Genomic DNA, 23,484 nt, shown 5'->3' with positions numbered 1-23,484 from the left:
ACAGGCTGCCTTGTGAATATCTCCTTACATTATAATGACCCTCACATTTACCTACTCAATCTCACAAGACCTTTTTCCTTTCCCTAAGCAAAAAATCATTACCTGAATTTGATTCATTCTTGCATACATTTTGGCAACCAGAAAAATAATGTATAATACTGCAGTGAATTAAGTGAATCAATGTAGTCACTCAACTCTAGTACTAATGCAGTCTGAAACAAACTATAGCTTCTGTACAAATACCCTGTTGGCTTTTAGGAATTCTTTTGAGTGTTTCTCTTGATCAATAAAAAATAGAATGAAGCTAATGTATTCTGTACAGTATAACAGGTTATGAAATGGCTGTACTTACAGGCTTCAGATCACAGTGAATGATTCTTTCCTGGTAGAGCACTTGTAAACATCTCAGCACACACTGAGTGAAGTGTCGAATTAAAGACAAACTGAAACCTTGGAAATTGTTCTTTTTGATCAACTCATACAAATTTATTCTGTAGAAGTTGTGGGGGTGGAAGAAGAAGACATAAAGCAGAAAAAAGATTAAGGACTTATTTTTAAAGGCATGATTAGTTTACAGTGCATTAAGAGAGTATATAGCCTGTCTTCCTGTATGAGGGAGGACTCAGGCGGAAGAAAGTAACTTTTCCTACTTGAGAATAATTTTCCTCCTTGAGAATGCTGTTCTGCATGTAATACACTGTGCTGGTTTTGGCTGGGATAGAGTTAATATTCTTCACTGTAGCAGATATAGTGTGTTTTGGATTTGGTATGAGAATAGTGTTCATGGCACACTGATGTTTTGGTTGTTCTTAAGTAGGTGTTAAGTGTCGCTAAGAATTGCTTATACTAGTCAAGGATATTTCCAGCTTCCCATGCTCTGCCAGGTGCACAAGAAGCTGGGAGGGGACACAACCAAGACAGCTGATCCAGACTGCCCAAAGGGATATTCCATACCATATGATGTCATGGTCAGTATATAAAGCTGGGGGAAGAAGAAAGAAGGAAGGGACATTTGGAGTGATGGCATTTGTCTTCCCAGCTAATCGCTACACGTGATGGAGCCCTGTTTTCCTGGAGATGGCTGAACACCTGCCTGCTGATGGGAAGTAGTGAATGAATTCCTTGGTTTGCTTTTCTTGGGTGTGCAGCTTTTGCTTTTCTTTTTCATTATATTATTACTATTGCTAATACTATTGCTATTGCTATTACTGTTCTACTTTACCTATTAAACTGTCTTTATCTCAACCCATGAGTTTTCTTACTTTTACCCTTCTGATTCTCTCCCTCATCCCGCTGCAGGGGAGTGAATGAGTGGCTGTGTGGTGCTTAGTTGCTGACTGGGGCTAAACCACAACATACACACAAACATCTCCCTGAGCCTCCAGATCTAAAGACGACATAATGTCAGTGGGCTTGCTTGTCTACTAAACTCAGTGCTATGTTATGCAGCTGTGCTGATTTCCACTGAGAACAACTACCATTCAGGAACTGAGAGAAATAAATTTGCTTCAGTCTCCTTTTGCTTTCATTTGTCTTTGCTTTGGCACCTTGTGTAAATCCTTTTCATCTAAAGAGTCTTTAATCAGCAGTAAATCTTTCTAGGTAAACACCCCCATAAATTCAGGTCTCATTAGGTTTTTATAACCGTCCTGTCACCCTTACATCTTACCTCCTTCCAGTAAAGCATTAAATGATCTTGCTAACCTCTGCCAAGCATGGCTGGCAACATGTGAACACTGCCCTGAGACCCCGAGGGCACCACCAGCCCCAACTGGGGTAGCCTGAGGTTCCCCCCACCTGCCTACAGCCCAGGACCCCATGTCATCCCCCCGGGGCCATCAGCCCCAGCCCCAGTACACCACAGCAGGGCTGGGCTCCAGCTTCCCTCAGCCCTGCCATGGGCCCTGACAAGCTGGGCCCACCCATGGGTCTATGTCCTGGCCCAACCTCAGCCTGTCCCTGTCCCCAGGGAGGTACCTGATGCCCAGGGCTGGAGCTGTCCCCGTGCTTCCCCAGCTGCCAAGCCCTGCCCTGACAGACTAGAGGGAGCGCCCATAGCTCCTGGTGCCAGAGCCACAGGGAGCCCCCAGCCTGGGCTGCTCCATGGCAAGTACGGAGTGCTTAATGTGTGGTCATTCTTTAGAGGAGGAAATGGCCACAGGGATGGTGAATATTGAGGGGACACACAAGCGTGTCCTCAGCAATATGAGGGCTACTCAGCAGGATGCCATGCATTTGCAATGACATAAACATCTGTAGCTTTCTGCATTCCCCACTTGTGTGCCCACTGGTGTTAGGCAAGGCCCATTCCTTTGGAAGTAAATGAAGTTACCAGGACCTGAAGGAGAAGAAAGTTCACGAATTAAGGGGATTTCGCTATATTTTAGAAGCAATAAAAATTTCACCAGACAAATATTTTTACATGGCAACCAGTCTTCAACTCTTCTGTAAAGAGCTAAACATAGTGGCTATCCCATGAATGTTTTCCTACAAGTTTCCATACCAGCTTTCTGAAAAAAATGGTCTGTGTCTTCCCTGGACAGAAGGAGTCGACTCTTATCCCTGTGTGCCTGAGTGAAAGACTTGCATGAAGCATCACAATGAATTCAGGTCTGCTCGAGATGAAGTCTTCCTTCTGTATGATGATGAATCTTTAGCAAGGGTTATAATATGTGACTGCATCAGCAGACAAGGGAAGAGCAATGGATGCCATCTATCTGGGTTTCTGTAAGGCCTTTGACATGGTCCTCCACAGCATCCTTCTCTCTAAATTGGGGAGACACAGATTTGATGGGTGGACTGTTCGGTGGATAAGGAATTGGTTGGATGATCACATCCAGAGGGTCGTGGTCAATGGCTTGATATCCAGACGGAGACTGGTGACAAGTGGTGTCCCTTAGGAGTCTGTACTGACCAGTGCTGTTTAATGTTTTCATCAGTGACTTAGACAACGGGATCATGTCTACCCTCAGCAAGTTTGCAGATGATACAAAGCCGAGTAGTGCAGCTGAAATGCCAGAAGGATGGGATGTCATCTGAAGACACCTGGACAAGCTGGAGAGGTGGGCCTGTGAGGACGTCATGAGGTTCAACAAGGCAAGGTCCTGCACCTGTGTTGGGGCAACCCCTGATACCAATATGGGCTGGGGGATGAAGGGATTGAGAGCAGCCATGCAGAGAAGGGCTTGGGGGTACTCGTGGACAAAAAGCTCGACATGAGTCAACAATGTGCGCTTGCAGCCCAGAATGCCAACAACAGCCTGGGCTGCATCAAAAGAAGCGTGGCGAGCAGATGGAGGGAGGTCGTTCTGCCCCTCTACTCTGCTCTGGTGAGAGTACCTGGAGTACTGCGTCCAGCTCTGGAGTCCTCATCACAGGAAGGACATGGACCTGTTGGAGTGGGTCCAGAGGAGGCCACAAAAATGATCTGAGGGCTGGAGCACCTCTCCTACAAGGACAGGCTGAGAGAGCTGGGGTTGTTCAGCCTGGAGAAGAGAAGGCTGTGGGGACACCTTATTGTGGACTTTCAGTACTTAAAGGGGGCTATAGGAAAGATGGGGACAATCCCTTTAGCAAGACCTATTGTGACAGGACAAGGGTAATGGTTTTAAACTAAAGGAGGGAAGATTTAGACTGGATATAAGGAAAAAATTTTTTACAATGAGGGTGATGAAGTGCTGGCACAGATTGCCCAGAGAGGTTGTGGAGGCCCCATCCTTAGAGACATCCAAGGTCAGATTGGATGGGGCTCTGAGCAACCTGATCTGGTTAAAGATGTCCCTGCCCATGGCAGGTGGGTTGGACTAGATGACCTCTAAACATCCCTTCCAACCCAAACTGTTCTATGATTCTATGTGTAGCAATGGAGTTTTACTTTAAGGACGACAAACCATGGATAACCTCTGTAATTCCAGTTTGGTGCCCTGATTACAAGGATGCTGGCAAATAAAATGGTCTGACTTCCCTAAAATTTCTCCAAAATTCCTCCTAGGATGTGTCCTGCAGCATACATTCATAGAAAGCAAGAAACAGCTATACTTTCAAATTACTGAATATTATCCATATTTATGTACCCTGAAGTTTACCAGTCATTAATTCATTCTTTTACTTTTTTCCCCATAGGTCTTTCTGGGAAGAAGACTTCAATACACAGCACAGAAAATAAGGGATGGATCATGTCATTGTCTATGTGAAGTCTGAACAGTGTCTTTTTCAGTTGACCTTCAGTGACGAAAGACTCAGTTATGGAGTCTGTATTTAAACAGTATTCTTTTCCTGTAACATCAATAGAAGAAAATTCTTCCAAAGGCATAAGAATTAAAGCTTGTCAGGCACAAGATCTACAAATATTCCTTAAGATTTGTGTGAAAGAAAGTATACTTTACCCCAGAAGTTCAAAGGAAATACAGAAGTGATTGCGAAAGTAGAAGTATTCCTTCATATGGATGATATTGTGAGTATCATCTTTGTCCTTCTTCAGGAGAGCATCAAGAATCTTCACTTCTACCAAAGCCTGGCTGTGAAATCTGAAATATCACAGGACATGGGAACGGTAACATTAACTCAATGTTATGTCAACAAATGCCAACATTTGTAGCAATACAAATGTTACAAATGCCACAATCTTACTGTAAACTCAACATGTGGGACAATGATTAAAAATTCACTATTAACCCCTGTTAACTACTGTAACTTTGATTCACTAGGTTGTTGCCTAGTCTACGTATACTGGCATTATATAGCATTTAAGAGTAGTCCGACTTGTCTAAAAAAATATTTAAATTAAAAAGCCTCAAAAGAGCATCCAGAGTAAAATCCTAGTGCTTTCGAAATCCACAGGAATGCTTCCATTGACTTGAACAGGGCCATACTTCACACCTACCACAGTAAGACAGACAGTTTTGAGAAGCATCTTTACATTTAGTGTTCTCTAAGGGGGGAAAAATAAACAACTAAAACTCTGTTACTGGAGTCAACAGCATCATTCTCATCTACTTCATTGACTCTGGTTCAAGCTAAATTCAATTTCAAATTTATAATCCGTCACATAACAAGAAGAGGTTGCTTAGTACCATAGTGTAAAATTTTTCATGTTAAAATGAGTGACTGGAGCCTCCCAGCATATTCCTGTGGTCTTGGAGTCTTTGGGGGGAAGGTAGGCCCTCAGCAATCAGTCATGCAGGGCTGGTTACCTGTGCTGTGTATTAATTGTGATACAGAGACCTCCTTCTAAGTTTGGAAAAACTGCCCGATTTCAGAAACTGTGTCTCCACTGGGTCCAGGCCAGTTCTGAGTCCCTGACATCACCTTTCTTCACTCTTTTCTCACTGTGTTTAATGAAAACCTGATGTGCAGGGTGTTTGATTTTGCTTTGTTCACATTAATCCCAGATTGTCACTGCCTATATAATAAAACGTTGATTGTACTGACTTAAGGTCAACAGATGTCTCACCTTTTCTTATTCCTTATTATTTTCAATGCCACTAATTCATTGGTTTTATGATCCAAGCATTTAGCCACCTGCCCAAATGACCCTTTCCCAATCACCTCCAACACTTCATATCGGTATGCAATATGGTCATGCAAAACCTTCAAAAGAAAACAAATAGGTCAGATTCAGATAGTACAACATAGATCAGGCTTTGGAATAGTTCATGTGTGTGTGAGCTTACTGTCTATGAAAGATGCTGGACTGCTAGCAAGTGAAGTCTACATCAAACAAGTGTGACAGAGTTAACAAGCGCATGCTTCATTAATCCACTTACCTTGCATCAGTCCTGAATGAGATGCAAAGTGGGTCTCTCTTTAGGATTCTCTTCTGAGCCTTAAAGTGATTGGTACTGATGTTTTCACTATGTGAATATTAATCTTCTAGAAACAACATTTATCTCACATAGATCACTTAAGAGTTGGCAGACAGTAACTACAAACTTTCTGAGCTGAAAATTAATACCATAATTTTTACGCTTACCTTTAAGTAGGAACCATGCTCATCATCGTAACAATTATTATTCTGGGTTTCAGGCAAACCTTCAATCTTTTTAGCTTCCAGCCCAAGAAACCATAGCTCTGTATAATTGAAAATTTCTTTTTGCTCATAGACTGTTAACTGGTTTCTAAAATTTTTCAAGGCTTCTAAATCAGAAAAAAAGAATATAAAACAAAACAATCAATATCCAATCCCTTCCAACCAACATTTCTATGATTCTACAGTGATGATATTTTGCAAAAATTTATGTTTCCTTTTCTGACTTGCAGTATTATTTTCAACGAAGCATTTGTCATCTGTCAGGAAGACTTTTAAGAGAGCTTAGGTAAAAATTATTTGATTCTGAGCAAAGTTATGTACCTAGATGTTTTTGAAAATCCCATCTGTTGTCTATTCACTTCAGTAAGCTTCATAGCTTACATTAAAAAAAAAGTATGGTTTTATTGATCTGATTGTTATATTTATAAAATGGCAGTAAGCTTTAGTTAACCAAAACTTTCAAGTACTTGTTTTTCTGATAGAAAATGTCAACTTCGGATGCATGAAGTGAGGAATTAAATGGGGCCCAGATCTGCTGTTCTCCTCGTTCAGATTCTTTCTGCATAGAAACATTTCAGCTACCCTAACACCTCCACTTACATCATTTAAATCTATATAAATAATCAGACGGTAACATTACAAATCAACGTGTTCTCTAGGCATGCATGTGGGTGTTTTGTTAAACAGTGGCATATCTTGATCCACTAATGCATGGATGCTAAATAATTTCAAAGCAAAAGGTCACTATTTTTTTCTCCTAGTCTCCTTCTAAAAATACATTAACTCTGCCAGAAACTTTCTAGATCTGAGAATTCCCAAAATGTAATTTAGCCCACACAGATAAAATGTGACACAGCTACAAGCAAGTGGGAAAAAGGTTTTATCATGGTAATAGAATATTGCTGTCACCTAAATTACCTGTCCTAAGACTTAGACAAATATACATTCTTTTGTATAATGCTTACTTCTCTCATTTATATATTTGTGTTAGTCTATTCATTCTCCTATTGCATACATCCCCAAGTAGGACTTCTAGAAATCACTAAGCCCATCCACATTCCTTTCCTCTGAATTGTTTGTTAAATATTTCAGTGACCATTTAGCAGGGCACCTCTGGTTATTGAGTATCCTGACTACATACACTTCCTATCTGTGCAGGAAGCCTGTCACTCCAGTCTTCTTAGCACAGTCTGTTATGCTCTACCTGAAGCTGTCATAGGCAGTTTGACACTGATGCTGGTGCTTTCTAGTTCTGAAGGTTTTGTCTGGGCTCTGGTATCACTTTCAGGAAGACTGTCCAGAAGGTTAAATTGGGAAAAATTGCCTTGACTTCTGTTTTCCTGCCAAGAAAAAAAAAAAAAAAGCAAGCTAAATTTTGCTTTCAGATATTTTCATGACCATTCAACTGATCTGCAATTTATAAATATAAATATATACAAAAATATAGTAAAAAATGCTACAGCCCCAAAGACAAATCTGCAAGATATTTATTTTGGATTTGTTGAGTGTCAGCTTTGTGCTGAGACAGAACAATCATGCTTGGGGACTAGAATGCCCTACTTACCCAGAGAGCAAATTCTGCCAATAGCACTAGAGATTATTGGACCATACAAAGATAAGTCTCTAAATAAGAGAAGGAAGTTCATCTTCTAGGTTCATTTAATACATGGGCACCCACTTTCTATAAATGCTCCAAACTGCCATGGTTTGATTAAGTTTCAGTAACTCACATGAGCTAGGGTAGGGTCTGAGGCTGGTCTTCCTAGTACAGGGGGCAGAAAAGACGGTATAATAGGCATTATCTACCTCAGATTTCTATGTGGGCACATCCACTGGAGAGTTGTCCTAGAATCCTTGAGATTGCTTGTGCAACCCACAGAGCTGCAGAGACATTAGCTTGGGTCTGCACATATTTCCAACAGAAACAGAAATATTGGTATGAACGGGGAATAAAAGGGCCTGTGTGGGTGTGGAAGCACTTGAAGGACAAATTGCAGAAGAAAGGGTATACAGATGTCACCTATATCAGCAGGTCATCAAGATCCCAGCACATGCAGACTCTTAGGGCTCCCAGAGTCGGAAAAGAAAGTACTGACTACAGAATCACGCCACGAAGAGATGATGAAGGGTTGGAGATAAAAGAGAGGCAGGTAGGGAGACAGAAGACAGTGTGCTCTGGGATAAGGATGCAGGGTGTGGGGGCCCAGGCCATGTTTTCCTCAGTCTCTTCTTTGAAGGGAAAAGACTCAGCTAGAGACAATGCATCCAATGGATCAATACCTGGCTGAAGCTACAGAGAGGGCTTCGGCTTCTACGAACATAGGATGAAGAACAAGAACTGCTGAGCAGAAACAAGTTCCGTCTGATGAAGCAGGGCAAGAGCATGTGCCAACAGCTTTGCTAATCTAGTGGGAACAGCTTTTAATTAGGTACATCAGGGAAAAGTCATCAATAACCTAAAGGCCCTGGTACTCACAGGGTAGTTTGGTCACCTCAATATCTGATGAAGTGGCAAAAGCATTATGGGAGACTTCCGGACAGTGTTCTTAATGCAGGTGACCTGGGACGAGCTGCTGCACCTGTTACTCACACTCAAGGAACAATTGGTTGAGGATGTGAAGGTCAGGGGAAGGGCTGCTTTGGTTGCAGTGGCCATGTGATTGTGGATTTTAAAATCCTCAGAGAAGTGAGTGAGGCAAGCAGTAGAACTACAAACCCTGATCTTCAGGAAAGCAAATTCTGGCTTGTTCAGGGATCTTCTCATCATAAACCAATGGAAGACTGCCCTGGAGAGCAAAGGAAATCAACGCAGTTCACTGATCTTCAAAGTCAGTCTCCTTAAAGCATAAGAATAGCCCATTCCAACATGCAGAAAGTTGATCAGACATTGTTGAAGGCCAGCATGGATGAAAAGGGAACTTCTGACCAGGTGTAAACAGAGCAAAGAGCACAAACAAGGTGGAAGTGGGGATGGGTTGTCTGGGATACATGCAAGAGAGAGTACCTGAACAGGCAGGCATGTTTAGGAAAGCCAAAGCTCAGCTGGAATTGCAGCTAGCAAGGGATGTGAAAGTCAACAAGAACAGTTTCTGTACATACATAACGAGCAAAATAGAAGGGTATGGGAAATGTGAACCCACTGGCCCATGGAATTTGGGGCCTAGTGACCAAGGATTTGGAAAAGACTAAGGTAGTCAATGCTTTTCATTGGTAAGTTTTGCCCTCGGGCCTCCCAAGTCCCCGAGTCTAGAAGTAGCATTTGTGTAAAGAAGCATTATCTGCAGTACAGCAAGACAGATAGAGACCACTTAAGTAGCTGGCCATACCTAAATCTGCAGGACCAGATGGATGCACCTGAGGGTGTGGAAGGAGCTGGCCAATGTCATTGCAAGGCAGCTCACTGTAATCATTGAAAGTCGATGGCAATCAGAAGCAGTACCTGACCATTTGGAAAAGGCAAACATCACACCTGTCTTCAAAAAGGGCAAGAAGAAATCTTCAGGGAGCTACAGGCTGGTCAGCCTTACCTCAGTCCCTGGAAGGCTACAGAACAATTCTTCTTGGAAGCCATTTCCTACAAAATGAACGACAAGATATTGATTTGGAACAGCTGGTATGGATTTGCCTATGTAAGTTGTGACCAAATGGTGTCTGAACAACTTCATTGTCTTTTCTGATTACGTATTTGGCTTGGCCAATGAGAGAAAAAGAGTAGATGTTGTATGCTTTGACTTCAGCAAGACCTGTGACACTGCCTCCCACAGTATGTTTGAAGCCCAAAGAGTGAGATATGAACTGGATAAATGGATCATGATGTGAGTGGGAAACAGCTTGATAGTCAGGTTCCAAGGACTGCAGTTGGTTACTGGTGGCATCCCACAGGGATCAATAACTAAGGCCAATACAGTTCAGTGTCTTTATTAATGACCTGGACAATTTGTGAACAATATGTGAGTTCACCCTCTCTAATCTGCAGACCATAGCAGGGCTGCTATCCAAAGGGACTTCAGCAGGCTGGAAAAATGGGCTATGGGTATCTTCTAAAGTTGAACAAAGAAAAATGCTAAGTCCTGCACCTGGAGGAGAATACACCTGTGCAACAGGACAGGTTGGGAGACAACGGAAAGGATGTAGCTTTGCAGGGAAGGGCCTGACAACAACCTGAGCATGAGGTAGCAGTATGCCCTTTTAGCAAAGAAGGCTAAACACATCCCGGGCTGTGTTAGCAAGAGAATAGCCAGCAGCGTGGGAGAAGTGTTCTCCCTCTCTCTCCATTCAGCATTTGTGAGGCCGTGCTGGGAGTACTGTGTCTAGTCTGGGGTTTCGCAGTACAAGAATGACAGTGACCAACTGGAGCAAATTCAGGGGAGAGGTCAGGGTATGGTCAGGAGCCTGAAGCACATGATGTACAAGGAGAAGCACATGATGTACAAGAAGAGGCTGAAGGAAGTACATTTGTTGAGCCTGCAGAAGAGGAAGCTTCAGGAGCTGTCTTACTGCTGACTAGTTACTTGACAGGATGGTACAGAGAAAGCAAAGCCAGACTCTTCCCAGAGGTGCATGGTCCTAGGACAAGATAGATTTGTGGCTAATGGATACAAGTTGCAACACAGGAAATGCTGATTAGACATTAGGAGAACCATTTTTGCCGTGAGAGTGGTCGGCTGCTGCAACAGGCCCCCTGAGAAGCTGTGGACTCTCCATCCTTTGGAACACTTGGAACCCAGCTGGACAAGACCCTGAGCAACCTGCTCCAAGTTTTCACTGCTTGTAGTGGGAGGTTGGGCTAGGTGTCTTCCAGAGGTCCCTTCCAACCTAAACTATTCCTTAATTTATTTAAAATCCCTCATCCTTTGAGAAAGTCCTGATGACTCTCAGAAATGGGGCAAGATGGGGACACAAAAGATCAGTCTCTCTCAGTGTCAGAAGGGTACAAAAGCTATATTCAAAACTAGCACATGGTTGCAAGATAAGAAGAACCCAGGTGTTTCAATATGGACTAACCCATGGGCAATAGTAGTCCACCATGTCCTTGTAAATCCTGGCTGGTGCCGCTTGGATACATGCATCTTGGTGCTTGTGAGTTTTGGGTTAAGAATATGTAAGTGCAAGTGAAAATAGGTTTGTTTTAAAATAAAATCATCTTCCCATACTTGCATCTAACCTTGCTACTTTTGTTGTTGGTTTTTGTGGTTTGGTTTTTGGGTTTTTTTTTGTTTTTTTTTTTTTTCAATATTAACTGCTACAAAAGCAGGGCAACCAGGTATGAGCGGCACCACTTGAACAGCTCAGGTACAGGTCTGTGCTGACACAGGTCAGTCCTACCTCTATAACTGCTGAGCCCCAGCTTGAGCGTAGCACTCTGCCCATTCCAATCCATACTGTCATAATTCAGCAATACTGTGTTGTTTCTAAGGACACGTAACCATGCTTTCTAGACTGAAATGTTTACTGTCCCCTGGCATTTCTAAGCTAAGGAAAAGGCTTTCTTATTGGTGTTTACACAGCTTCTTAGAGGTCTATAAATTCCATTTAAGGAATAAAAAATCCCCTCTGGAAAACATTTGACTCCAATCTTTTCAAAGAAAATAAAATAGAGGCATGGTTCATTTTCAGATGCAAACCTTAATTATTGGCTTTTGTAGGAATTCAGTGCAGGTTTGACTTATGAAGGTCACAGAAAAGCTTTAAAGAAAATTTGAATTATTATGTAGACTAACCCATCCCACCTCATTATTCATGCTCTTTTGCATATTGTAGCTTCACTTAGTGATACAACCAGCACAACTAAATTAAATAATTTGTAGTAGTAGCAAGCTGTCAATTTCAAAGTATTTGGTGACTCTTGACCTTCCAAACAAAATGCACTATGTGGGGTCTTCCAGTGGAAGAGATCTGGAAAGGCTTCATATTGGAGCCCTACAGGATCTATTAAGTCTCTCAATAACGAGACTCCATTGAAGCAGAGGCAAGGTGAAAAAAAGAGTGATCATAGTGGTGGTGAGTAGTGCAGGTCCCTGATTTGTTGGGGAGAGAAGCAGCAAAAGAAGAAGAGTTCAGATGGGATTGACATGGGATTTGTGAAAAAAATTAGAAAGAAGGAACGCTAAAAGTGAAGATGAATTTAAAAATCTTCCTGTAATGTTTGGTGTCCATTAAAATATCTGGAGATACACACAGTCATGCTTGTAAGCAATGTATCTGTTTGACTGTTTATAGTTCTTCTGGTTTTGGTGGGTTTTTGTGTTGTTTGTTTTTTTCTCATCCCACACACACACACTTGTGACACTTTGTCACTGACAGTCTCTTAGCAGTATTTAGAGAGAAGCTGATTAACCAGTCAAACACAAGATGTCTAAGAGCTTTATAACTCACCTGAAGAGAGGGGAGGACATTCTGCAAGCTCTTATTTGTTATCTGAGGCAGGCTGCTTTCAAGGGGGGGAGGGTTTGCAGTGTCTGCAACCAAACCATGCTTTGCTTGACCTTCCAGATGTGGGAGGGAAAGGGCACCGTGACTGACTTTCTAAATAGAAAGCACAAGTACATATTACATAATGACCTAGCAAGCAATGCTGTGTAAAACCTTCGAAAAACAGAGGAATTTAAAACCTAGGAAAATGTGTATGGTTCTCTTCTGACACCTAACGGCAATGGGGAAAAAATCAGACACTCTCCAGCAGCTCCCAGTTGTACTAATGCACAGGAGGAGGTAGCCCAGGCAATTGGGCAGCGTGGCACATTTTAGGGCATGAAAGGTTCCCCACAAAAGCATCTCCATCCAGCATCAGAGCACTGACTGCTTCAGCTAGAAAAGGTGGTTGGGCTTGGAAACTGAACAGCTGTTTCAGGCAGCAGGACTCCTTTGAGTGGGGAAAATAAAGCATATGTAGGGTAATAAGCAGACATCAAGAGTAAATGGCAGGCAACACCATTAACTGTTCCCAGTGGTAGAAGAGAAACTGGGACTGCACTGCTGCCAGGCACCAGGGCGGACACAGTGGGAGGGTCTTCTCTGCCTGTGTTTCTTAATATTTCCTTCCCCCTCATTTCCCATGGAGTTCACTTTGACTAGGCCCCTTTGTTGCACTCCTTGTTAGTGAGGAAAAGGCAAGCACTGTGCAAAATTTACTGGAAAATAAATGCTTATACTAATTTGAAAACTCTGGCATTATTAGTCCTTCCTTCAGACTTCTCCCATTTGTTATTTGCAAAACATTTCTGTACTGCTTATTCTTTAAAGTCAGTCATTCAAGGATGCAGTTTTATGAATGTTAAGACCCTTAATATTCTTAGATATCTGAAATAAGAAATACTCACACAGCAAAGAAAATTTTTGAGGTAGACTATTTCTTTGGCAAATAATAACAAAATTATTTGAAATAGATCAACTATGCCTTATCAAATGCAGAACAAGGTCCAGAAAGTTAAGGCTACAACACATTTAAGTTTATGAAATTTTTGTTATAGGATTAAAGTCAGCTGAAGAGCCACATACCTGCTTGAAGACTCTGCTAGATCCCAGATGATCCCTCTCTTGAACAGTAAGTTGAGACTGAGAAAATGTATCCACATGGGAAGACTGCAAACATGAAATGATACTTTAATAAAAAATATTCTAGAAAAAAAAACCTCCTGAAATCTCTGTATGGTTTCTGTGTTTCTTTGCTTTGTGTTGCCTGTGCCAACACAATGTATGAGAGGACCACAAAAGCTGCTGAAAACGCTCTAGCAATTCCTCTCCCAGTTGAGCAGCTGTTTTGTGGGCAGGTGCAGAAACAGCTTGCTTTTCCTATTATGTCTCTCAGCATGCTTGATCTGCCCATGTGGTCAGTGGAGGGGAAGGGGGGGGCCTTTGTCATCCCTAAATATGTGCCTGAAAGCAGATAGTGAGTCTGCTTGGAAGGACAGCTTTAAATTGCGTCTCAGGGTAGACTGTGAGCCCATCCATTGTGAATACAGCATTAAACTGATTCAACTCATGGTACAGATTTTATAAAAACACAAATTACTGTTTAAATAGAAAAAAACAGAAGAAAATCCATTGGTTCCAATGGATCGATAATATTAGCAACAAATACAAAAAAAAGAAACTTGGTGGAAGTGCTAAGCAGCTCATCATGTTTTAAGATTCTACCAGTGCTTTCAGCAGTTTTTTATAAAGATGAACATGATAAGCAGCACTGTACATTTCTGTCCAATAATAGACTGTAGTGAATTCCAGAAATATTTACAATAATTTAGATACTGAAAACTCTGTGGTTACAGCAGCTTGGAGCTCTGCTCTATAGGCTGGAGTGAACCCCACTGGGTTTCGTCAAGTGTGCTCCCTTGTACTTGGGCTCTGAGACACAGTGTCATTCTACTCATAGTCAAAAAAATTATCTTTAAGCAACTAGACACAGCAATGCCACTGTAGGAATTCTGAAGTGATAGGACAGCAGTATTTTCTCTAGAAGCAGACGAACCTGGAGGCATGAGTGGGGAACTTTAGGGTTTCAAAATAACAAATTTGCAGCCAAAATTTTCTTACGGATGTGAGCTGCAGATTGAAAATACTTAAATAAAGAAGTATGGCAATACTCTTTATCTGCTTTGCAGCCAGGGCTTCCATGACCTGTACCTGTCACACATTCCTCAACAGGTAGAGCACCTGCTGGTGATAAAGTCATTGCTCTTTAAAATTACTTTTAGCCTATCCAGTGCCAGTGTCAGTATCAGAGGATCACTTTTTAAAGGCCTTTTTCATGGACTTCAGTTAGTCCATATGAAAATATGCCTGCATACCAGAGTAGTATAGTTAATGTGCTTAGTACTGGCTAGTGCCATAAAACACCTGCCATGGTATAGCCTTGCCATGCTGAAAGGGCCTCTCTGAGCCTGGAAGAAGGGACAACTCAGATGAGACTGCTGCATCTGTGCCAATACACTCCATATATATAGGATCTGTGGTGGGTGAGGGATGCTTGTCTACAAATTGATCCATGCACATACAGTGACCCTGATACACCCAGGGCACACTGGCGTTGCTACAAAGGTGCAGATCAAGCTGAAGATACATATACGATGGCTCTGACACATCCTGCTTGGGAAGCATGGAATAGGTGCCCAGAGATGCTGATGGATCTCCATCATTGCAGATGAGGCTAGATTAGAGACCCCTAGAAGACACTGACAAACTAAATATGGAGAGAAAACTCTATGTGCAAATCTACCTGGTCACATCAAGGAGATGCTGCCTTCTGACATGCAGGTTCAACTGTCTCACCGTCAACCATGAAGACACCACTAAAGCTTGGCAGACCAGCTAGAAACTGCCCTTTGGACAACTGTTAGTGTCCATGGCAGGTATTTTCTCTTTATTTTTATTTGAAAAGTCAGGGGAGAAAAAAACCATAAACAAATAAGTCCTTCTGTAAGCTTAAAAAGTAAGTGCCAGATTCAGAACAAGCTGAGAACAACAGCTCTGGGTTTAGCCTTATTATGCTAATTAGGTACAGTTTGAGAGGAAAGCTAATGGATATCTGTGGAACAGAGGAGAATATTAGGAAAGGGAAAGGTCTTTGCAGGACAGAGTCAGTGATTCCCATCTTTGGAAGTAGAGATCAGCTGGCCAGGAGTAAGGGATTACACGCTGTAAATCCAAAACATCCCCAGAGCCACCACAACAAATGCCCCCAGATGAGAACCACTGGATTATTGCATCCTACATATGAATGTCCTAGAGCATGATATACTCTGCCCGGTGCACTCAATGTCCTTGTTGTCACTATGCTCCAAAGTGAATTTACACAGATGATCTATGGAAAACCCAGTGCCAGAGTATTTTCATAGACAAACACTTCACATGCAAATTACTCTCAAGGAAGAATCACATTTATTCTGAAGATAAGTCTGGATCCAGATTCATAACTCTACTAGATATATCAACCCAGGTCTTAATAAGACTATTAATTTTAGTGCATGTTATACTTTTTCCCACAACTCATCCATACTTTACTCCCAGCTAGCTTTATCTTTCAGTTTCTGGAGCTGACAAAAATTCCATTTAGAGAGAGTTTCTTAACCACTTAGTGCTTTTCTAGCTACAAGTCACTATAAAGCTAGGATTTTAGAGAGAAACAGCTATCACTGAAAACCAATGAAACAGTGGACTTCACATACCTGTAAAGGCTGCAGAGTCTTCACTCCAAAACAGCACTTTTTTTTCTTAGCAATACTTTTAAAAGGCTATGCAGTGATGTCTATATTACTAAATATAAATTTCAAAATATATTTTGTTTACTATTAGAGCATGAACAATTCACAGAATGTCTTTAAAACCCAGCAAGAGCTAAGGAAGCAGGTAAGTAAGGTCCAAGATATGCTGCCAAAATTTGGAATCCATTTAATTTCCGTTCACTGGGGAAAGATTAACAAGATTTTGAGATGCACATTTCTCTTTTTACACTGCAAAAGCAAAATCAGTCTATCAGCCCATGGCCGTGCCTTTTTTCAGCCACTGAAATTTGTGATTCTTTGTCTCTCTTTCTTGAAATTACTTATTAAGGGTTTATAGTACTTCAGTGCTCTTTGGGCAATTTATTAAAAACACCTTAAAATCAATAACTGATCAACATCCCCCCAAATAGGTAAATAGCATAATCTTTTATCCATGGAAAAACTCATCTGTGCTTACAACAGTCCTGCTGGTGGACTAATGGGGAGCAGGTGGATTGATCTGTTAGTCCACACAGTAGCTTATTTGATAGTCTTGATTCAGATGACCCATCAGCTGCTGCTCTAGCAAAATCCTGTACGTCTAGTATGGGATCTACAGCTGAGCTGTTGTGACTGGTTTAATTTTGACAGAAAGAAAAACTGCAGCAACTGTTACTAATCCACTCCATTTCACTCCTTGCTGTCCTACTCCTATAGCACTCGGACTGTCCTACAGCTCCAATACTGCCCTTCAGTCCAAAACTATCATCTCCTGCTACTCCAGCCCTTCACCTTGCTAATTCCAGTTATCACTCCAAAAATAGAACGATGTCTTCATTCACTACCTAGTCTGCAGTCATAAGGAGTTTTAGGTACTGACCATACAACATTTTGCAAAATCAGAAATAGTGACACATTTTCATCATTCCCAAAACATCAGCTTCTTTTTTTTTTCAGGATCCAGTTGACCATAAAATCAGAAATGCATTAAAATGTTAGAAAATATTAGATTATTAGAGTCTATATAAAATATAGACTCTATAAAATATAAAGCCTATATCAAATATACACTCCATTGTCTCCTCATTTAAATGGGCACTTTCTTCTCTCTGTCCTCTATCAAGACTGAATAAAGCCTGTTGAATAAACAGAGAGAATGCAATGTAGGTGTTAAATCATGCAATATATTAAAAAGCCATTGCAAATCCCATCTCACTCACTCAAAATACAATAGGAACATTAACATTTTCCCCACCTTGTCAACTATTTCTGTCAGCATAACTGCAAGAGCTGTTAACCGCAGGACAGAGGCTGTTTATTCCATTCGGTGAATGCATTTCAGGAAGCCCACCTTCATCTAGTCAGAGCGTAGCAGGAGCACTTTCATACAGAGTACCCTGATCAGAAAAAAGTGGATAACCCTTCTGCTTGGCTTCAGATCTAAATTTTTATCCCGGAAATATGCCAGTGACTATTAGCTGCTCTAGTATTCTTTTGGTGGCCATCTGTTCCCTTTCTCAGCCTCCTTCTAGCCAAATATAATTTTCCATATTTATCATGGCAAGTCAGTAATAAGAAAGACAAATATAACAGGATTGGCTGTTCTCATTGCCGTCTCAGTCTGTTCTTTCTCACTGAGCTCATGTGCCTGTGAAACCAAAAAACACTTGAACTTGTATTTTTTCAAAATTTGTCACAGCAACCTTGCTATACAGGGAGCAAAATCTATTCACCAAGAACAAGACTGCCAGCCTGTAAAATGAAAATAAATTAATACCTCAAGGGTCGATTTCTCATTGGACATTATTGTTTCATTTACTGAGGACCAAACTGTGGCACCTTTGTCTGTGGTTCTTGTTGGCATCAGTGCAGAGCTGCTCTGTCCTGTGAGGTAATGAGGCTTTCATTTTGATGTGGATCATGAGACAGAGCTTAGCTGCCATCCTGTCTTTCCTTTTCCTCTTCTGGGTGTTGTGTGTGTGCTGGAGCACTGACGGAGGCATCCCTATCCCCCTGCCATCTCAGGGGAGTATCTAAAACCAAAAATACAGTGTACTCTCCTCCTTCATACAGCCAAGGAATGGCATGTTCCCTGCTGGTCTTAAATCTGTTGTCAACCCAGAATAGTTCTACTTTCACTCACAAAGCAGGGTTTTCAAAGAAGAAATATATGCTCACCCACAGAAGCTATTCTAGAAGTGCACCACTTTCACTGATGCTCCTAGAATAAGCACCACTTTTCACAGTGTGGTCAAAGGACAAACAGCAATTCTTTTGCATTCATGGCAGTCCAAGCAATGCCCTTGCCTAATATAATTGCTGAGGTGCACCATCCTAAAAGGCACATCACTCCCACCTTTCCATTTTCCCAGGCTTGGCAACTCTCTAGTCAACAAATGAGTATTACACCTCATATACAAGAGAAACTTCTCATTCTCTAGCCAAATAACCACGCAGAATGTCATGCCAGCGGGGCAGGTTGAGTCCTGGGAATGCACGGAGATGCCATGTGCTGGAATACAAATTAAACAGCACAAACACACATCAAGTGTATTTAAACCACTCCCCTACAAACATATACAGACAAACAGGCAAGTGTGAGCACATACAGCTAGTTACGCTCCAAATCTTGTATCCCACAGGTATATCAAGCATTTCTGAGCAATTTTCACCAAGGTTCATAAGATGGGATTTAACTAATATAGTGTGGGGCATTTATTCTAACTGTGAAAATACAGATTTGTGATACCAGAAATTATCAGTGCAGTCCACTGATGATCTCATTTTTATGCACTACATAGATGAGGAATTACCACAATCGCTACTGGCACTTGCTAATAGCACTCAGTGTTCTTCTTTCGACCAGCTGTGCTAGGTATGTGAGGTGGGGTACGTGGCAGAAAGCTGCACACTGCATTCCCTCTGGTTTGTTGTAGCACAGCCATTCTTTTAATGAGAAGATTTATAATACAGTTTTACATAGCTCCACAGCCTTCTGGGCCATACCTTTCCATCTCAGGTTTTAACTTTTGTTGAGAAACTATTGACATTCCCAGGATAGCCTACATAGAAAGGAGTGAAGGACATATCTGGACATGCATTCAACTGCCCCCCCCCCTTAAGAAGAATGTCCTCTATTTTCTTTGATTTATTTCTGTTCTTTGTAATGCTTTCTATTCTCCTAATTTTATTTTATTACATTCTTGTAAGCATATTCACATTTGCTGTGCTAAGTCATGCAGGAATAAAAACAATCTTTACGATAATTCTTCTCTGAAGAGGACCGCCTAATGTTTGATAACACAAGAGACTGTATAAAGATTTCTCAACAATATTCTCAAAGCAAGAGAAATATGCCAGGATTACTACTAAGTTTCAGTCACGATACACTGAAGTAAAAAGCAGTGCATAAAATTGTTCAGCCATAAGTTACAAAGCAATTTAGTTAAGTTTGAAGGAAATATTTGTGGTCTTTATTTAAAAATATTTGTCATTATTTTAAAAATACCCATTTCTGCAAGATATTTCATTAAAGGAGCTAAGTGCAATGGTAGATAAATTCCTTGTGGATATGATCACTGGCTGTGATCACCACATAGACAAAACCTTAACTACAATTATATTAAGTCTGTCAACATCTCTGTGAAGTAGAATAGTATTAGATGTAAGGGAAATTAAAGAACTTCCTCTACAAAGGAACAGGCATTCTGGAGTGGGAAGAGGATTCATTTCATCTTAGCGTAAACGTTCAAGGTAAACAAATTTCCCTTTGGAAGTGCACGTCTTTTTATTGGCTTGACTAGAGAAGGAACACATGCAAATACTGTAGACTAGCTATTCTGAATTTTTATAGTGCTAAAATTAGATTAGATTAATTCGACTCTTTATCCTCTTTACTGTGCTCCTCCTGCACTTCCGTCCTCCTGATTTAAGTGAGGACAAAAGATACAGAGGAACAATGAACGGAACCCTTTTTGTCCAGCCCTGTGCTGTGGCATACATACAGGCTTGACCAGTGCCATGGAGAAAGCTGCCACTGCAGGCTGAATCAGTGAAGGTGAATAACATAAGTCCCTAAAGAATGATGTGAGTGGAGTTGCCAGAAGATCATTCTTAAATCATTCCTGTAGTAATAAAGCATATGAACAATGTTGCAAAATCAGTGCAAAGGGAATGGGTGATTTAAAGTTTTGCATACTTTTACTCCAGCAAAGACCCCACCAGGTGGACCAATTAGTCCAAATCTGCCGGAAATGGAAAAGCCAGTCGTACAGTTTCTGACTTCTTTAGAATATGTCTTCCACAGAAGAGTGCAAAAGCTCCAGATATGGTAAAGTCAAGTTTCTAGCATTTCAATTATTTGCTACAAGGTTGGCTCTTTTAAGTTTATTAACGATTCCTATCATGGTTAGGATCTGCTCTTTTTCCTAGCAAACAAGAAAACAAAAATAACAATGCTGTCCAATTCTAAAAGGACTTAAAAGCTAGATAAGAGTAATGTACATAATTTTATATAGGAGGAAATTAAGGCATTGTATAGCTAAGGACATAATTATTATAACCTTGGGAGATATCCCTAACATCTGAAGAATGGTCAATGACTGAATTCAAATAGAATTTGGGTACATGGGGATTTTCCAAACAGCTGTTTGACTGTACAAAGCCACCAGGACCCTAGCAATATCATCATTTCTAGGAAACAGACTGGGCAAACAAAGGACATCGCCTAGAAATCAGTGCTCGAACAGGTTTTTCTAAAGCATCAATCTGTTCTTAGGACTATTCCAAGAGCAGAAAATATGGTTATTCCTGGACTCACAAACTGAAGAGGAATCACATGAGAAGCAGCAATTGGACATGGCCCAGATAAGCTAATTTAAATAGAGTAGGGTGCACAGAAGAAATGTAGCTCTAGATATGTTGAAAAGTCATAGTCAAAAAGAAGATGATAGGCAAGTAAGATCATTGTATGATGGAAAAACATTTTACCTTTCCTATCAAGACCTGAAAGCCCTGAAAGATCCTCCTTTCAAGAAAGATCTCCAGCTGTTTCTACCAATCTGCAGGTCAAACTTTGGAAACATCTGTGTTACCCATGTGATGAATGGAAATGGAATGGAAATGGAGAGGCTAGTCCAGAAGAATCAAAGCCTCTCGGTCCTTGTGTAGTTCGCAACTGAACTTACTAAACGCCTTCCCAAATACTACTGACATCAGACATTCATGTATACATCCAGATGACTTCCTAAATAGTGCCATCTGCAGAGGAAAACTAGGGGCATCATTTCACAAGTCCATTACTTCAGAGGGGTTATACTAGTATAAAATTAGCACATCAATGAATGACCTCTCACACATTGATTTTCCTGCAGAAGGTCAGTTTAAACAAAATGATCAAATGTTAGGCTTAAACTTAGAAACACAGATTTTTACAAAGGCAGAACTTTTGGTTTCAGATTAATACAACTCACTGGGATTTCTACAGAGCATCTTTTTTTCCCTAAAATAAAATTAGACTGCTATTTACAATTTACATATATTTTTAATAAACCACAAAGCCTCTCACATAAACCAAAAGGTCAGTCTGAAATCTTTTGCAGAACGCTAGGTACTCTGGGGTTCTACAAATTAATCACTTGCCCACCATTTATACAGAAACCTATAAGACACTCATATATCATATGTATCATATAGAATTAATGGTAGATGGTACAACTGATCAAACTGTCTTCTTTCTGTTTTCTAATAGTTATTTTCTATTCCTCACAACAGGTATGTCATAACCTAATACAAACATTTGTACATCAAACAATAAAAACAAATCCCAACCACTATTACCTTAGGCTGGATTCTTCTATTTCTCCTCATTCGTAAACAAGAGTTATTGAAGAAGCTGAAACCACAGCAGCTCTCGCTGCTTCTTTCTTTCCCCATAATGACAAAGCTCCATGTTTTAAATCTGCCTCCATTAAATTTTTCTCCTTGTGATTTAAACCTGATGCTAGCGCTCATCTAATCCAACCCTGCCCCACAGGTGCCTCTCTATGAATAATAGCATGGGCTGATTGATGATTTTTATGGGTGAGCTGGCTGAAATCAAATCACATGTTGTTTTACCACAGTTCCACAGCACTGGCACAAACCAAATCATATCAGACTGAACTGCGAATAGTAGCACATTTGCTGACGTGCTGTGAAATCTTTGAGGACTTAGCGCAAGCACAACATGTTCGTCAATTAGGCTCAGCAGGATTGCAAAACCATCCCCTGAGGCTCCACAAGGTGCATCATTTGCTTTCCTTTTGTTTCTTCTTTTTTTTTTTCTTCTTCAAAGACACAGCCATAGCTTTAGGTCTTCTGCTATAAACATAAACTGTCTAATGAAGGTAATTCAAAAGTAATTCAGAGTTTTAGTAAGAATACAAAGACTGCCCCCAAGCATTTCACTCACAGCTTCCTCTTAGCCCTCAAAACTACCTGCAGTCTTGGAATAGCTGTTTCTAGGTAGTTCTGTCTCTGTTTAAATTTTAATCCTCTATGCACCCTGACAGCCTTTTAGATATTCCATCAGCAAAACAAATGCTTACAGACGGAGCAGCTTAAGCTTGGAATATTAAGACTTCAGTGATCTTTTATTCAGCATGCTATTATCTATTTTTGTACTCCTGTCAGGCTCTGTGGGGGAATAGCTAACACTTAGTCTCAATTCATTATTTTCTTTACTTTTCTTCTGAGAACGATAAAGCAATTCATGTTTCATAAAAAGCAGAAAAATGCAGACAAAATCTTTGTCAAAGTGAAAGATCTAAAAAAGCAGAAGAGCAACACAAGCCTTATGATAATAAAGCCATAGTGTGTTTGAAATAAAAAAGAGAAATCTCCAAATCTGCTTTTTAGATGACTGTAATTAATACCAGTTAAATTTCTTTTCTTTTAATGTTAAAAAATTTTAACAAACATTTTACAAACACTAATATTATTTGATCCTTATTTCAAAATGTTTTCATGCAAAGAAAGATTCAGGACCACAGAGTCATTGAAATGATATTCTCTCCTTATTAAATTTTTATTTCCTTTGGAAACTTGAAAAAACTATGGTGGGGAAGGAAAAAGAAGGATGAGAAAAAAAGACAACTGGATGACAAAATATAAATGCCAAGAAGCCGAAACTCAAAACTTTTTAATTAAAAAAAAAACAAACAACAAAAAAAACCCCAAACAAACAAACAATAAAATCTGAAGACCTTCACTTTTCTT

At 40.6% G+C, this 23,484-nt stretch overlaps 1 protein-coding gene across 1 annotated transcript in view; it reads right to left on the bottom strand.

Annotated features, from left to right (window-relative positions):
- Positions 1–23,484, bottom strand: part of DYRK4 (dual specificity tyrosine phosphorylation regulated kinase 4) — a 49,435-nt gene that overhangs the window by 11,955 nt on the left and 13,996 nt on the right. Inside the window, exons 3-9 of the mRNA XM_064462379.1 lie at positions 13,526–13,609; positions 12,404–12,553; positions 7,233–7,368; positions 5,972–6,135; positions 5,453–5,589; positions 4,386–4,526; positions 353–491 (exon numbers count right to left, since the gene is read on the bottom strand). Of these exons, the coding sequence (XP_064318449.1) occupies positions 353–491; positions 4,386–4,526; positions 5,453–5,589; positions 5,972–6,135; positions 7,233–7,368; positions 12,404–12,553; positions 13,526–13,609 (951 nt within the window). The remainder of the gene's footprint in view (positions 1–352; positions 492–4,385; positions 4,527–5,452; positions 5,590–5,971; positions 6,136–7,232; positions 7,369–12,403; positions 12,554–13,525; positions 13,610–23,484) is intronic.

The sequence above is a fragment of the Phalacrocorax carbo genome, chromosome 1 (genome assembly GCF_963921805.1).
Source record: "Phalacrocorax carbo chromosome 1, bPhaCar2.1, whole genome shotgun sequence".
Lineage (NCBI taxonomy): Eukaryota > Metazoa > Chordata > Aves > Suliformes > Phalacrocoracidae > Phalacrocorax > Phalacrocorax carbo.
The sequence above is the reverse complement of the archived record's forward strand: the minus strand, read 5'-3'. Positions and strand labels throughout refer to the sequence as shown.